General features: G+C 34.9%; 2 protein-coding genes and 1 long non-coding RNA gene across 3 annotated transcripts; 1 reads left to right on the forward strand and 2 right to left on the reverse strand.

Annotated features, from left to right (window-relative positions):
* Window positions 1-9,945: 9,945 nt before the first annotated feature.
* Window positions 9,946-11,010, reverse strand: LOC131017585 (cytosolic sulfotransferase 5-like). The gene has a single exon (XM_057946391.1). It carries the CDS (start codon window positions 10,961-10,963, stop codon window positions 9,980-9,982), a length of 984 nt encoding a protein of 327 aa, XP_057802374.1. The 5' UTR covers window positions 10,964-11,010; the 3' UTR covers window positions 9,946-9,979.
* A 2,985-nt stretch (window positions 11,011-13,995) lies between these two features.
* On the forward strand, window positions 13,996-15,037 carry LOC131017681 (uncharacterized). Its single transcript, XR_009099778.1, has 2 exons — window positions 13,996-14,411; window positions 14,508-15,037. It is a non-coding gene; the product is annotated as an uncharacterized LOC131017681 (long non-coding RNA).
* Window positions 15,038-16,245: 1,208 nt separating this feature from the next.
* LOC131017586 (cytosolic sulfotransferase 5-like) lies at window positions 16,246-17,392 on the reverse strand. The gene has a single exon (XM_057946392.1). It carries the CDS (start codon window positions 17,353-17,355, stop codon window positions 16,375-16,377), a length of 981 nt encoding a protein of 326 aa, XP_057802375.1. The 5' UTR covers window positions 17,356-17,392; the 3' UTR covers window positions 16,246-16,374.
* Between the last annotated feature and the right edge of the window lie 314 nt (window positions 17,393-17,706).

A 17,706-nucleotide genomic window follows, 5' to 3' on the forward strand; every position in this document is an offset into this window, starting at 1 on the left:
GTTGGCCGGTCAAGTGACCGTGAGAGGTGGCCACCTCTCCGGCACAAAGTTCCAGATATGATAGATTACAAGAGAACTTAGACTGCAGTCGAACTTTAAGAATCACAAATGAATTTAGTAAGCTTGGGCCTCTTAGCGAAAAACTCCCTTGCTGTACTGTTTAATTATGGCATGACAATTTACAGTTTTGAAGCATGTATTTTATACTTAGGCATACGTGCCCACTGAGTACTTTTGTACTCAAGCCCTGCATATATTTCTAAATGTGCAGGTTGAGCAGTTGCCGATGGTGATGAAGTGACGAGCGGGACTCTTTTGTCTTATTATGTATTAATGAACTCTAGGGTTACATGTCTTCATACATGTAATCAGAACCTTATTCCGCTGCGTACTCAGAAGTTTTATGTTATTTTGGCTAAGTCAGAGTTATCTGAACTTATTAGTTATTTGAGTCTATACGACTAAACCTCTGTTATATTATAAATATCCCTTTTGTTAAATGATGAAATGCGATCCTTCCTTGTTTGATTATCCCCTTTCTACCCCGCTTCTAATCTCCCTCCATTAGTCACGGTTTCCCCGGCTTAATTATCCTTAATTAGGGCCGGTCGTGACACTTTCTGTTGGGAAAAATGTGGTAAAGTTTGATGGTTTTTATTATGAAGATGGAATTTTTGTTGGTTAAAATGGACGTGTTTTTCCAGCCTAACTTCATCTAATAATCTAAGTCTATTGCTACTTGAGATAAATATATAAATGCTTGAATTCTATTGGATATTGTGGGTATGTGATGGTTGTTTGATGAACAGAAAGCAATTCTCTCTCTCTCTCTCTAGCAAGTTTTCAATTTCAAATTGAACAAGGAATGGTTTCTTGTTAGGTACGATCTTGAGCTGGAAAATTTTGTCAAAAAAAGTTTTTTCTCGAAATATTTTTTAAAAATAGTTAACTTTAGCCCAAGATGACCTTTTAATTTAAATTTATAGAGCAACTCCAACACAATAGCATAATTTTTAAAATACAAAAATTTCAAAGATATTATATAAAATTTTAAAATACAATAACATAAATTACAATATAAAAGCACAATAGCATATATTTTTTTTAATTTGTTATTATCCAAAAAAAAGGGAAAAACACACTCACACTAGTCCTCTAGGTGACTCGAACCCCCGACTCATTGATTGGAGGAGGAGCGTCTTATCGACAGACTGCGCTTCATCGTCACATAATAGCATAAAATTAAAACAACATAAAAATACAACAATAAAATTATACCACCTTTACCTACGGTATACCTTAAGTACGGTATAGAAAAATTTCATACATTTACCGTACCTTTATTTCGGTATACCATATATATTTCAGTGTACCGCACTTTCACGGTATACCAAAATAATTGATAATTAAATTGATATGTGTCGACGATATGGTATATATTAAGATAACTTATTTTTTAAAAAACTGCTTACCTAATGAACAACATCTAACAAATATAATAATTTCAATAATAAAACTCAAACACAATACAATAAACTACATAAAATTTGTTCGTGTCTCAAAAATTTCAAATTAGTACAAATTTACAATACATATTCTCATACATGTATATTATAACTATATAACTCATATAAGACTATTATTATATCATAACTATGTAACTCATATATCTAATTAATTATTATATTATAATAATAATATAATATTAATATAACCAATGTTATAATTTGATTATATTAAATTATACTTCCTCCGTCCCCAAAATAAGTTCCTCTTTGAAGACGGCACGAGTTTTAAGAAAAAATGGTAAAGTGTATTGATAGTAGAGAAAAATATGTTATAATTAATATTGGTAGTGGTGAAAAGATGAAAAGTGTTATAATTAGTATTAAGAGCTAGTGGTGAAAAAGTGAAAAGTAAGAATAAATAAAGTATTATTAGTAGTGGGGTAATTGTCCAAAAATGGAAAAAAAGAAAGAGGAATTTATTTGGGGACGTCCCAAAAAGGAAAAAGAGAAACTTATTTCAGGGACAGAGGGAGTATAAATTATATATTATATTTTGTTCATTTTTATATAGTTTGATGATATTTATATTCTCTCTCGTACATGTATATTCATATATTATACTCCATCCGTCCCGGCTTTTGGTATCTAGTTGAGAACGACACGAGTTTTAATAAAGTGATTGATGTGTTGTGTGTAAAACCCCAATTTTCATAAACTTTTCAAACTAAAAACTTGAAGAACTAATAGTTAAAAATAAAATTTCTTGACTTTCAAAATTTAAACTAATTTAAAATTAACTTGCCGAAATCAAAGTAGTAACATGGAAGAAAAAGATAAACTAAAAGAAAGTGATATGTTCAACTTAAATTTCTATGGAAATACTAAATCTCTAGTCATTCTCGACTTCCATGGCCACCTCGACTCCAAAACTGCAAAACTGAAAAGATAAGGGGTGAGCATATTGAAAATATACTCAGTGAGAAACCATGCAAATATTCACGTACGCATAAACATGCAAAGAATTCACATTGTCATACACATATTCTAAATTCTGAGTGTTTCTGATCATGTACTTGAACATGATATTCTGATTTCTGATCATGTACTTGAACATGATATTCTGCTTTCTGATCATGTACTTGAACATGATATTCTGCGTTTCTGATCATGTACTTGAACATGATATTCTGCGTTCTGATCATTTACTTGAACATGATATTCTGCGTTTCTGATCATGTACTTGAACATGATATTCTAAACATGTATCTAGACATGTATCTGAGCAAGCATAATCAAACATGAACTAAAAGCACATTCAAACATACGTGAATATAACAACAAGCATATAATCCCTCACCTTAATGTCGAGACTAAAAATCCGGAAAGAAGGTCTTAATCGTACCGCACCTAATTCAATAAATACAACACTTAATAAAAATCCTACAATGATTTAAACTAACATCCTATATCAAATCCTATATAATCATATATATACTATAATATATATATATATGTACATATATATGAATTCTTGAATATAGGAAAATAAAATATTTTGGAGTCAAACTAACTGTATACTAAAATAAATATGTAAAAGAACTTTTCTATCTAAAGATGAGATGAAAAATCGTTTATAAAAATAACTTCAGTGTGAAACTTTAAGAATTTAAAGTAATAAAACAATCATGAAATGATACTATTTAATTTAAACTCATTTAATGTTTTGAAACTTAATCAATGATGTAACGAAAGAAATAAAACTTGGCATACTACCACCTTCGATGTACTTATAAAATTTCCAATAAAAGTCAACTATCTAACTATTCAAATATATATACCAAAACAGACTAATTGAAACTTAAAAGAAATAATTGAAAAAGTACCGATTCCTAAAACTTGTGTAAAAACTACTAAAATTTGAAGGCTTATTATTTAGAGAAATTTCGTAAAACCTTGCGTAAAAGAATAAAAAAAGAGAAGAATGTACCGATAATTGATGGCTGCTTCGGGTTCTACGGGTGTGTCTTAGTGTTTGAAAATTGATCTTATATTTATACTAGTCTTTAAAGAGTTCTACTTCTAATAGGAAACAAAAAAAAAAAATAATAATAATAATAATAATCTTGATCAATTTTAATGCTACATATCTATATATATGTCACGTAATTATCTAAAAAAAATAATAAGCTATAACAAGAAAATACTAATAATTAAACTTATATAATAAATCTAAATATTCGGGGTGTCACATTGTGAGTGGAATAAGGGTCCCACATTTTATGTGAGAGTTAAAATAATTAAAGTGGAGTAAGGGCCCCACCTACTTTTTACCAAAAATAGAAATGGATACTAAAATGTGGGACGACCAAAAAATGAAAGTTGGATACTAAAAGCTGGGACGGAGGGAGTACTTATTAAATTGATAATAAACTACATAGATAATATACATCATTCTACAATATATTAATCAATACTTTTAAAAGTATATACATGAAAAATATATATTATATACTCCCTCCGTCCCACTGTATCTGAGACTCTTTCTATTTTGGGCGTCCCACTGTAAGTGAGACCTTTCCTTTTTGAGTAAAAACTTTTCCCTTTAAACACCTTTTCACTTTTTCACCTACACACAAAATACACATTTCTTAATTCCCGTGCCCAAAAAAAAGGTCTCACTTACAATGGGACGGAGGGAGTATTTTAAAAGATTTTGATACGGTATATATCGTAATTTTCAGTATACCGACAATTGCAGTATCATACCAGACAAGGTATGATACCCTTAAATTGTGGTATAACAGGCAAAAGTATCATATCGCATCAGCAGTATATATCGATATACCAATAGTACAGTATCATACCTTGTTCTGGTATATACCTTTAACATGGTATTTATTGATTTTTTTGGTATATACCGTGGTACCGATATTACCCCAGTATCTGAAAAATTCATACTTTTACCTTATCGAAAATCTTTGGTACGGTATCATATCTTACAGAGATATACCTTAATTTCGCTATTTTACGGTATTTTTTGGTATGGTATGGCCGGTATACTGAGTTTTCAGTATATTTCCCCAACCCTACCTCCACCTTTTGTTAAAAGTTGTGGGCCATTAAATAACTCGTATATTATATAATTCTCCACATGCACATGACTTTGTTTAAAGATGCTCATGGAAATTTTAGAGATCAACCCGTATGCAAAATTATTTCGAAGATTGAAAGATTATATAATTTTCCACATGCACATCGAGTTGCAGCTATATTGGTTGAGGGAAATAATGAAAATATTCCATTAGAGTGGGATATTGTAGTACATGCCCATTCCGTTGATAAGCATAGAATAAAGCATTATTACGTATGTTATGATCCGTTGCAATATCCACTTCTTTTTCAATGGGCGAAACATGTTGGTATTTTTTCTTAAAAAGATTGACCTCACTTCTTTAGTCCGTAACACAAATTTTGTTTCTACTTCTACTTTATTAGCAAGAACTATAACTGCAGGCGATATTATCTCCAATGAAAAACAATGTATCTCTATTAATAATAAGATGATAATAATTTAAGTATTTTATTTCTTCAAGGCTACTAAAAAGTGCGACGAGACAATTGGTTTTTCATGATTCATTAGGTGAATAATTTTGTGATGGCAACCGATTAATATTTGCTGTAATTTAATATGAACATTTTAGTTAAATTAAGTTAAATGATTTTTGTTTTTTGTAACGATGATTACTGCAATTATTATAGATAATGATAAAGTCATTCGAGCAAAGATTGCTGCCAAAGCTAAAGGCAAGGGGAAAGTGTCCCAAGAAAGCCATATTGAACATATCAAAGGTGAAAATGATTATGATATGCTACTCTTGCTTGAAAGGATAATAATTATAATTTTGCAACAACAGATACAATTGGAAGCTCATTTAAAGATAGTCTTTCTTCTGATGATGATAAACCAATATCAGGTATAACATCCACTATTATAAATAGATACTTGAATATTGCAAATTCATTTAATATAACTATATTTCTTCTCCATCACAAAAATCTTCGGGGGTAAAAAGAAAATTTGCTCTATTGTTTTGTCTGAAGATGATAGTCTGAATTGTGTAGTGGAATCGGTTGAAAGAGGTATATCACCAAAATTTAGAAATTTATTTTCAAAGAATCTAGGTTACACATGTGTATTTGATTTTTTACATATATAATAACAAAAGTATATGTGATGAAAAAATGCACGCACCCAATAAGAAATTTTCTAAATTTAATTTTCATATTTTATTCATCTAAGAAATCGGGTTCAATTCATATACTATATCAGGTAACATTGGGAAAATCAAAAGAAGAATTGTTAGCAAAAGGAAAAAAGTTGGGCACTTAGATCTTTTTGAAGATTCAGGTATTCAATTATTATTACAAGATTTAGTGCATTTTGCTAAAGATTTTCATGATATGTTTTTCCACCAGAAAATGATAATCATGGCTTAGTGAAAATGAGGATTCTTTTGATCACTTTGAACAAATGTAGGTGAAACTTTTTATATTCTTTTCCATGAGTAGTGAGTTTTGACTTTTTTATTGCAATGGAGAAATTGTATAACTAATATAAGAATAATGATTGATCTAACAATATTTATATTGGTTTTGTAATGTTAGATGATGTTGATACACCTGAGAATTTTGATTATGCACATTCGGATATGCCTCTATCAGGTAATAGTTAGACATGATAGATAGTATTTTAAATCTTCTAGAATTTATTAATCGAGCAAATGTTGAAATATTATTGTGCCATTGTTAGAAATTTCAAAAATAAAAAGAAAGCTAAAAACATTAGCATGAGGTCATAAAGTCACGTGAACATGAAGATCAAAGATCCTCAAGCATGCACATCTAAACATTCTAATTTTAAATTGATATCGTCTATGTTAATCTATCATGTTTTGAACTACCACTTGGTACTATTGTGTGTAATTACTATGAAATCTGAACTAGAACACATGTGTACCAGCTACTTGCTTAGCTCCAACAATTTATAAAACATATACAAATATAATTAAGCAACTTTATTTGTAGATGAATTTGTGGAGAGAGCAACTGATTGCAAACTTGTTGAAGATTCTCATATGGAGTCATTTCTACCTTTGGCAGGTAATTATTCAACCAATTAGATAAATTTTCGTTTCCAATATTCTTCGTTGTTAACAATATTAACTCAATCATTTAGGCACACTATACCATCAGGAGAAACAGGACCTTGTGGCAAAAACATCAAAGAAGACTAAAATAACTCAAGCTAAGGACAAACAAGTAGCTAAGGGTACAAAACTGAAAAACTAGAGAAAAACTAACTATTGTCATTATATAAACACTTAATCTTTAATGTGTGTTCTCGTATGATTGATGAGAGTTTCTGTGCAACATTATCAGCAAAGAAGGCGAAGAAAATGAAGTCTAATATCTTAAAAGACAAGATACAAAGCATATCTGATTCATCCCACCAACTTAGCGAAGTGGTTATTCAGCATAATAAAGGTTAGAATTCTACATGAGACAACGGTGTGAATAGTTCTAAATCAAATCATCAATGATATAGGATATTATGCAAATACATTATGTTTGTCATTAACTGATTTTGTTAATATTATCATCAACTTTTAGGCAAAAGAGTCCCACAAACACCAACACTCAAGTCAAGGAGTGGCAGAACAATCAAGCGAAGAATATTGACTAATGAAGTGAAAGATTTTATGAGACTTTGAAGCAACTTTTGTATGTACTTTGTACAATTCTCTAGCTATGACTTTTGGCTCTATTACACCGTGTTGGTGACATTCTACTAGCATTTTGAGGTTACCTTTTGTATGTACATTGTATATGCCTCGATGCAGTTTTTGGTTTAATGCGCTATGTATATATAACGCATAATGTCTTAAAGGATACTTAAATAGTTTATATATAAATTGTATTATGTAGATTGTTGCTCCTAGCTGTACAAATTAAATACTCCTAAATGTATTACAATCGTGACCAACGTCGTTATTGGTCCCATAATTCACGGAGCAATTATGGAAACACAGCATCCTACGCGGTGCAAAATTTCTAGTATATATATAAGAAGAAGAAAAAAAAAGTCAAATGTATCAAAATATTCATTAATTCTTATTACTTTAAAAAATGTCCATTAGGATTAAAAAAATAACTTAAAAATTAACCTTTTTTTGTAAATTGGTGGATTGGTGGTCGATCGAGCTTCGTAAATTGGTTGGCTCCCATCGTTGCTAGAGTGAACTTCGCGCTGCTCACGGTGATGGATACTAGAACTAGAGCTTAATACAGCACTGCGTATTGAGATTTTGATGGTGAGATACACAACTTGAGATAAGAGAGATGATGATCAATTTTATAGCGTTTAAGAATGTGAGAGAGATGATCACCAGAAATTGGGGAAACTTTCCAAAATTGTTACAAGGTGAGTTTGTGTTATCAATGTTCTTAAATTCACAACCAGCTTGTTGAATTCACAACTGAATCACTAGTGTGGTTGTGAATTCGATAAAGCTCAAATTCGCAACTAGTTCTCATGGTTATAAATTCAAATTTTAAAACTAGAATTCACAACTTGAATATAGATTAATTGAGAATTCATGTTTTAAAACTATAATTCACGACTAGGAATAGTCTTGGTTGTGAATTCGAGTTTTAAAACTATAATTCACAACTCCGAAAATAGATTAGTTGTGAATTCAAGTTATAAAGCTACAATTCACAACTAAGGTTGTGACTTCGAATTTTGAAATTAGAATTCAGAACTCAAAAATAAATTGTGAATTCGAGTTTTAAAGCTACAAACAAAGCCTTCAATTCACAACTAAAATGGTCTTGGTTGTGAATTCTAGCTCAAAAACTCGAATTCACAAGTAAAATATTAATGAACAATTTTAAGTTTTTTATGTGAAGGGTAAAATGGTAAGTAAGATTAATTTTTATGTTTTTTTTAATCTTAAGGACCAATTTATTATTTTTACTATTTCAATTTGGACATTTTTTAAGTTCACTCTAAAAAATAAGTAAAATTTTAATTTTCATACATTCTAGTGAAAAAACTGTCACACCCCAATTCTTGAAGGAATAAACTATAATCGAGGTGCGACTAAAATCATAGAAATAAACAAGGAAAGAACCTTGTGGGATTCAAATAATAGGATAAAAAGTCGGGGAACGCCCTTTGAGTGAAGAAAGACAAAATCAAGTGATACTAATCAATCAACAACATTCTAAGCCTTAGGATCACAAGTTCGGTTTCATGCTTCCGATAACCAACGTTAAATAACATAAGCTAGAAGTTGAGAGTTTAAGCTCGATAAGAACATAATTCAGAATTTAACATAAAAGTCTTAAGTTGGAGAAACAAAAGACAAATAAGAGCTAGTGCAACAGCGGAAGACAAAATACGGAATTGAACCCTAGCCTCAGCTCTGCCCCGTCAGCACCAATCACCTTCCAGCACGTACAAATCACCTTCCAGCTCAATCAACTTATCGAATATGAAATCTCAATCAGAAAGAGCACGGCCATTCCACTATGAAATCATATAGAGAAGCATAGTTTTTTTGTAAAAGTACACCCTCTCAGTGTGCTAGAGTGAGTCAGAGTGAGAGAGAAAGAATGGTGCTAAAAGGGGAAAACCATATTTAGAAAGAAGAACTGTTTTTAGAAAGAAAAAAAAACTTATTGGCGATGCTATATTATAGTATTGCACAGTTTTCGGCGGGTTGTATCAGAGAGAGAGAAGGAGCGGCTGTGGGGGAGAAGGATGAAAAGGTAGATTAGGTTTCCGACGAGCTTGGTGAAGAAAAAGGTGTGGGTTCCACCACCAACAAAATAAAAATAAAAATAGTTAACGGTGTTAACTCTCCGTTAGAGCAGAGGGCTTAATTGGAGGTAATTAAGTACTTCAGGGGCTAAAGGCCTCTACGTTAATTGTATTGTGAGTAGAGAATAGAGCTCACCATATGATAGATAGTTTCCAAAACTGGAAAGGGACTAATTTTCGTGGATATCCCAAAATGACAAAAATTGACTACTTTTGTGGACGGATGGAGTAATTAGTATTAAGTACGGTGAAAAGTTGAAAAGTAAGAACAAATAAAATATTATTAGTCTGTGGATATCTCAAAATGAATATGATGCTTTTTGAGAGACGTCCCAAAAGGAAATATAAAAAATTATTTGTGGGATGGACTCAATGGAGGGTAGAGAGTATTAATGTAGATTTAGATACATGCAAGTGTGCCTCTAAATGAATAAATATTGAACTATTTTTATTTTATTATGAATGAAAAAGAATATTTAAAGTTCACGATATACCATGGACTAGCTCGAACATGAGAGCTTTAGCTAATCTCTAAAGATTAACTACGATAGCACTAGATCACCAATGTATGAAAGGAGGATTATATTTATAGGAATAATCCCGACCCACAAAACTTCTCTTCAACAATCCGATCAATCCTCTCCGCCATCTCCGGCGATAAATAATTCTTCCAATCTCCGACCTCTCCTCGACGAAAGAAAGCACTATTATCCACACGAGTCGCCTCTAGCTTCCCCTTCTTGTTCACTTCCAAACCTCTGAGACCTTCAAAGCTACACAGTTCCACGATCCGATCAACCTCCCCAGCTTCCTCCTCCTCGGCGGAGAAGGGGCAGCCGAGGAACTCCGCCACGCGGCGCACCTCCACGGCCGGCCTCGCCTTCATATCCTCGTACTTGAGGAACAAAACCCTCTCAGGGTTTTCCAAGCTCTGCTTCCAATATCCAAGAACATGATCCCAAAAGGGCCCATAGCCACTCAATCCCTCGCAGAAATTCTCAAACGCCTCCGCCACCGTCGGGCTCACCAAGCCCACGGTAGCCAAGTAGTGCCACGCCGACACGAAGGCGTCCTTGGGGTCCCTCGCCACGTACAGGATCTTGCAGTTTGAGCCGCTCCTGATCGAGTCCGGCAGGGAGGAATGGGGAATGTGGGTGGCGAGGAGGCGTGGGGAGGGGAACGAGGCGATGTCGAGGGCTTTGATGCTGCCGTAGAGGCCTATCTCGAGGAAGGGCACGAGGTCGTGAGGGTTGCAGGTGAGGAGGGGGTGGTCTCCGGAGGTGACAGTGTGCCGTCTCCGGTTAAGTAGGCTGAAGGCAATCGCCTTCAGCCAGGCCGTGCCGCATTTAGGAGCGGAGGCGACGAAGACGTCGGAATCCTCCGCTTGGAAATGTTCCTGGCATGCAATTACAGCTTCGAGAATGGCATCGATGTACCAGAAACCTTGATAATGATAGCGGTAGAGAGGGTCATCCGCGAATACTTTTTTTCCTGGTAGAGTGGAGAGGAACTCTTTGAAGTCTTGGGATAGCTGTGGCGGTTGGAAGGATTTTGAAGATGATGATGACATTTTGCTGGATATCTTAGAATTTCTGGGTGGGGTTTATATCGTGTTTAGGTTTGTATGCATGAGGTCTATAATAATCTATATATATATAATAACTGGGAATTGGGATAGCTACCTTAAAACAGGAGTTGAGTCGTAGAACTAAGATTTTATATTTAGGGTGCGACAAAATAATTACATAAAAGCAAACGTAGAAAAAATATTTAATACTATTAAGGATCTAAGTTTTGATTTGGTTCAGATCCATTTTTTGGATCGGAATCTTACCAGAAATAGGATCCGACGGATATGGGTCGATGTGCTTCTTTTATTCATTTTCTCAGTCCCACTCTGCCTGCCCCTACCCATTTATTAAATACTATATATATATAGGTGATTTCTAGTACATATAAATTTGAATGGATTTTGAAAATAGCCACTTTTATATAGTATAAATAAATTTTACTCACTAATATAAAAACTTTAAAAAATACCCACATTTACCATTTTACCCTTACATATAAAACTTTTACAAATACCCACTGTTCACTGGTTGTGAATTCAACTCGAATTCACAACTGAATTCAAGTATTGGTTGTGAATAACAAGTGTTGGTTGTGAATTCGCGTGAATTCACAACCAACATTATTTCGAGTTGTGAATTCACAACCAACACTATTAATTTCAAGTTGCTAATTCACAACCAATAAAATTTGAATTCACAATCAACACTATTTCAATTGTGAATTCACAACCAATGCCGATAATTCAGTTGTGAATTCAAGAACATTTGTACAAAATTGCGCGATTTTCATGAATTTCTTCGTTACTTATATATATTTTCGATTAAACTCAAATTTAATTCAACTAAAGTCTCCATCCCGATCATTCTCATCTCTCTCTCATCATCAACAATCAACTCTCCCCCAATTCTCCCTCTCTCTCACAATCGAAAATTAGGTTTTAATTAAATTGAAATTAGGTTTTAATTTAGAAATTCAATCGGTCATGGATACTGATTATCTGAGGGAGTTGGAGGGGAAGGTAGCGCACGACCCTACCGCAGCAAGGCGGCGCCGCGGGTGGTGGTGGGGCTGCTGATCGTGAGCGCAGGACCGTCAAGGTTGGCCGCGGCGGCGTGCAAGGAAATCGGCGAAGTTGAATCAACAACAGCAACAGCTGTTATGCTGGGGATTGGCGACGAGGTTGAAGCGCAGCTGGTTGTGGAGGAGGATCACGGCGCCGGCTGATTTACAAAGAGATCGAGAGAGAGAGAGAGAGAGAGAGAGAGAAATCGGCGCCGGCTGAGATCGGAGAAGCGGAGACGGCGGATGCGCCGCCGCCGGGGTCGGTTGCTCTGCTGCTGGCCTTGTCGTGGGCGACGGAGTTAGCGGTGGCCGTGGGAGCATGCGGCGGCGCCGCTTGGAAGAGAGAAATCGAGAGTAAGAGAGAGAAGAGAGAGAGCGTGTAGAGAGAGAGAGAGAGAGAGAGAGAGAGAGAGAGAGAGAGAGAGAGAGAGAGAGAGAGAAATGAGAGAATGAGAGGAGGCTAGGGTTTGCCCATTTATATAGAAGGGTAATTTAGTCCTTTAACACAAAAAGTGGGTATTTTTTTATGTTTTTATTTGAGTGGGTAAAATTTATTTTTGCTATATAAAAGTGGGTACTCTTATATATTAACACTATAAATTTATCATTATATATTGTTAAAATGTTATATATATTAATTTAACTATTTTTTTTAACAGAAAGAATATGTTTGAGAGCAAAAGGCACGTGCTAGGTGCAGTGACACCTTGAGCGACTTGAAGAGTAAGCTCAAGAAAAGGACTGAGGTAGGGCAGAAGATGGCGAGACCGCTCACTACAAAAAAAATCGGGATTACCGGCGGCGTTTGCCGGTGATTAGTGGCGGCGCCACCGCCGCCGGTAATGTTCACCGGATAGCGGTGGCGACCATCACCGGACTGACGAAGTGTTACAGGCGGCCGACGGCGGTTGGCCACCGGTGATTAGCGACAGTGTTTGTGCCGCCGGTAATTTTTTTAAAATTTATGTTTTTATGTTATTATTTATTTTGTTTAATTAATTAATTATTTATTTATTTATTTATTCCATACAAGTATTTTTGTATTTATACAGTACTGCATACATTAGACGAACTTCCCAATCGATCACTCATCTTAGTTGTGCTCTAAGTCAAGCACGCTTAATCTGGAAACGTGACTTGGGATTAGCACTAACTAATTGTGACTTGTGAGGATGAACGTTGGAAATCTGTGGCTTCAGATTGCCACTACTAGTATTTAATTAACTAGTTTTATCGTAATAATAATTATAATGAGCACATTCAACTGCGCATGCACACTATGAAGTTCTTGGATAAGCACGATGCATATGGGATAAACTAGTAATGTGGCTTTGGATTAGCGCTAATTAATTGTGCAGATGGGATCCGGCCTATGATAATTTTTGAGTGGATTTTTAAAATGGCCACTTTCATATTGTAAAATTAAAAATTGGCCACTAAGATAAAAATATTAAAAAATGGCCACTGTTACCAAAATACCCTTCCACATTAAAAATTAAAAAAATATCCACTTTACATCACCCCTTTAAAAAATCCCGCAATTCACAACCAGTCGAATTCACAACCTGAATTTTTTGGTGAATTTACAGCCAAAATTTAATTCACAACCAGTCGAATTCACAACCAAAATTTAATTCACAACTAGAATTTTTTGGTTGTGAATTCACAACAAACGAACTCACAACCAAAATTTAATTCACAACCAGATTTATGTTGGTTGTGAATTCACAATCAGTCGAATTCACAACTATACTTTATTTTGGTTGTTAATTCAAGTAGTTGTGAATTTGAATTTTTAAAGTTTGAATTCACAATTAAAACTGTAATTTATTTTGATTGTGAATTTTTAGATTTTGTTGTGAATTCATAAATGTGGTCGTGAATTCAAGAACATTAAATTGTGAATTCATAAATTTGGTTGTGAATTTAAGAACATTAATTTGTGAATTTATAGATTTGGTCGTGAATTCAAAAACATAAATTTTAAACCATAAATAACAATTATCCATTAGAGAATGGGGATGAAGTTTGACTCTTTGGCGTATAATACAATGCCTTTGGGATGAATGCAGCACCCTATATTAATCATTTCCCCCATATGAATTCAGATGTGATTTTTCTTAAATTTCGTCACAACATTCATGAGGAAAACATCAATTATAATTACCAAAACGATTTCCAGTACAATTATCCCTCAGATTTCAAAACACAATCTCCCGCACGCACTCTCTGAATCCATTCTCCCCAAACTTCCTCACGATCGCATCGTAATACGTCTCCCACAGATTCGCCGACGCCTCGTTGAACTCCATATCGCTGAATACAAACAGCCGCTTTATCATCTACTCTTTCAAATTCCCCTCCACCGCCACTTTCAGCAACACGTCAAACATCTTCTGGAAATCGGTGTTCATTCCCCAATCCATCAATTTCATGAATTTAATTTTCCTTTTCAACAATTTTTCTTTCACAATTTGCAGCTTAGGTTTCTCATTGAACGTGATCAGCTTCCCTTTCCATGGATCCTCGCTCAATTCTGACACCAGAAGCCCTAGCGCCATCTCCGATCGGCGCGGAGGTAGCTCGAGCAGCGGTAGGCTCGCTCGCGCCGATTTCCAGACTGCCTATGATTTCCTCTTCGAGAAATCTCGAGAGCAGCAATGACGGTTTTCAGATTAGGCGGAGGAGAGAGGTTGGCGAGGATGAAGATCTCGTAGGCGGTGGCGCGGAGGTCGGCGTCGGAAAGTGGACACACGGCGACGGTGGCGGCAGATTTTGCCGGAGGAGGCGCTGCAATTTCCGAAATTGAGAGAGAGAGAGAGAGAGAGGGAGGGAGGGAGAGGGAGAGGGAGAGTGGAACCGTGAAAGAGAGGAGATGAAATAGGCCATTTTTTTAATTTTTATTATTAGGGGTATTTTTGACTTTTTGCTCAAAAACTGGTCATTTTTTAATATTTTTATTTCATAGGCTAGATTTTAATTTTACAATATGAAAGTGGACACTTTTATATATTAACTCATAATTTTTTGTGTATCAATTATTATATCTATTATTTTCAAAATATTTTTTATAAAATAGTTCATTTTTTTCATTTGGTAGGTGCAAAAAAAAGTACTCCCTCCGTCCACGAAATGAGTACCCATATTTCCTTTTTCGTCCGTCCACGAAATGAGTACCCATTTCCCTTTTTGGCAAGTGTAACCCACACATCTCTTTAATTTATACACTCAAAAAGTGGGACCCTTAAACTATTTACACTACACTCCATACATTTCTTAAAACCCGTGCCGTCCACAAATGGGTACTCATTTCGTGGACGGAGGGAGTAGTTCATTTCATTTATAGACACTATATCGACCAACAACTTATTTTCCCTAATATATCAACCTATTTACTTATATATTCTATCACATAGTTGTCTTTTTTCTCCACTCATAATACAATTAATTAATCATAACTAACACTAACATTTAGATTTATCATAGTATCCCTAATAAAAAAATTATTAAATAATAAAAGTAAAATTAAATAAAAAAATTATACATCTTAATTAAATTGAAAAAAATATAATTAATAATTACAAATTGAAGTAAAGCATATAAAATTGAAATTAGTAATAAAAAAAAAGCAAAATAAAAGTGAAACATCAAATTTGATACATTAGATAATGTTGATCCTATGCCGTTTAGATTTATGATACTAATTAATATATAACTCTAATACTCCCCATCCAATTTAAATAATCTACTTTGAGTCTTTGGGATATATATATATAGCTGAGATGGTTGAATAGTCAACGCTTGACTTTAAGGTTTTTACCTATTATTCAAGCCATGAGCCTGCAGGCTGTCTGCAATCATCTGCATATATATGTTTTGTTTGTTGGTTTTATGATAGTTTGTATTTTCTGTTTTCCCCTTCCTTTTACTCACCATTTTTCTACAAACAACTTGACATATATATTTGAACTAGCTAGCGTGATTAATTAGTTCTTTAAAAAAAAAGTAAAAAAATCGGCACTACTTTAATTTAGAAATATATTAATAATGTCCCAATCTCTTGATTATTTTGTAGTTATATATTTTGGGAAAAGATGTTTGGTCATATTATATATGGTCGGCCATAATATGGAAAATATTATAAAACTCGTGTATTTAATTTTGGAGGATTATATATTAAATTAAGATTTTAGATACATGCAAGTGTGCCTCTAAATGAATAAATATTCAATTATTTTTATTTTATTATGAATGAAAAGGAAAACTTAAAGTTCACCTAACCCTGAACTAGCTCGAACATTAACCACGATATCACTAGATCAACAATGTATGAAAGGAGGATTATATTTATAGGAATAATCCGGACCCAGAAAACTTCTCTTCAACAATCCGATCAATCTTCTTCGCCATCTCCGGCGATAAATGATTCTTCCAATCCCCGACCTCTCCTCGACGAAAGAAAGCACTCTTATCTATACCAGTCACCTCTTGCTTCCCCTTCTTGTTCACTTCCAATCCACTGAGAGCTTCAAAGCTACACAGTTCCACGATCCGATCAACCTCCCCAGCTTCCTCCTCCTCCGCGGAGAAGGCGCAGCCGAGGAACTCCGCCACGCGGCGCACCTCCACAGCCGGCCTCGCCTTCATATCCTCGTACTTGAGGAACAAAACCCTCTCAGGGTTTTCCAAGCTCTGCTTCCAATATCCAAGAACATGATCCCAAAAGGGCCCATACATGTTCAATCCCTCGCAAAATTGCTCGAACGCCTCCGCCATCGTCCTCTCCAGCACCCACGCCTTGGCCAAGAAGTGCCACTCCGACACCAAGGCGTCCTTTGGGTCCCTCGCCACGTACACGATCTTGCACTTGGAGCCGCTCCTCATCAACTTCGGCAGGGAGGAATGGGGCACGTGCGTGGAGAGGAGGCGCGGGGAGGGGAACGAGGCGATGTCGAGGGCTTTGCGGCTGCCGTAGAAGCCTGTCTCGAGGAAGGGCACGAGGTCGTGAGGGTTGCTGGAGAGGAGGGGGTGGTCTCTGGAGGTGGGAGGCTGCCGCCTCCGGTTAAGTAGGGCGAAGGCGATCGCCTTCAGCCACGTGGTGCCGCATTTCGGAGTGGAGGCGACGAAGACGTCGGAATCTTCCGCTTGGAAATGTTCTTGGCATGAAATCACAGCTTCGAGAAGGACGTCCACGTACCAGAAACCTTGATAATGATAGCGGTAGAGAGAGTGTTTTGAGAATCCTTTTTCTCTGGGTAGAGTGGAGATGAACTCTTTGAAGTCTTGAGATCGTTGTTGCGATTTGAAGAAATTTGAAGATGATGACATTTTTTCTGTATCTCTTAGAATTTTTGGGTGGGGTTTGCTTCGTGTTTAGATTTGTATGCATGAGGTCTATATTTATAATTGGGAAAACGGGATGAGATCCAGTGTTTTACAATTTTGTGTGTGTCACTGTGTCCCATATTTATATCTATTATTTAAAAAATATTTTTTATAAAAATAAAATTTATTATAATACTATAAATTATATTTAATTTTTATTTTAAAAAAATAATTTTTTTAAAAAGTATATACCATGACTTTGAATTTATCAACCTATTATTAACTAATAAAAGTGAAATTAAAAGATAAAAAATAATTATATACCATATATTGATGGAATAAGCCCTAGTTAAT

Source organism: Salvia miltiorrhiza, chromosome 3 (assembly GCF_028751815.1).
Source record: "Salvia miltiorrhiza cultivar Shanhuang (shh) chromosome 3, IMPLAD_Smil_shh, whole genome shotgun sequence".
Taxonomy (NCBI): domain Eukaryota; kingdom Viridiplantae; phylum Streptophyta; class Magnoliopsida; order Lamiales; family Lamiaceae; genus Salvia; species Salvia miltiorrhiza.

What these genes read in the sequence shown, in the direction of transcription:
- LOC131017585 (XM_057946391.1), bottom strand. Translation starts at nt 10,963, where the DNA reads ATGTCATCATCATCTTCAAAATCCTTCCAACCGCCACAGCTATCCCAA.
- LOC131017586 (XM_057946392.1), bottom strand. Translation starts at nt 17,355, where the DNA reads ATGTCATCATCTTCAAATTTCTTCAAATCGCAACAACGATCTCAAGAC.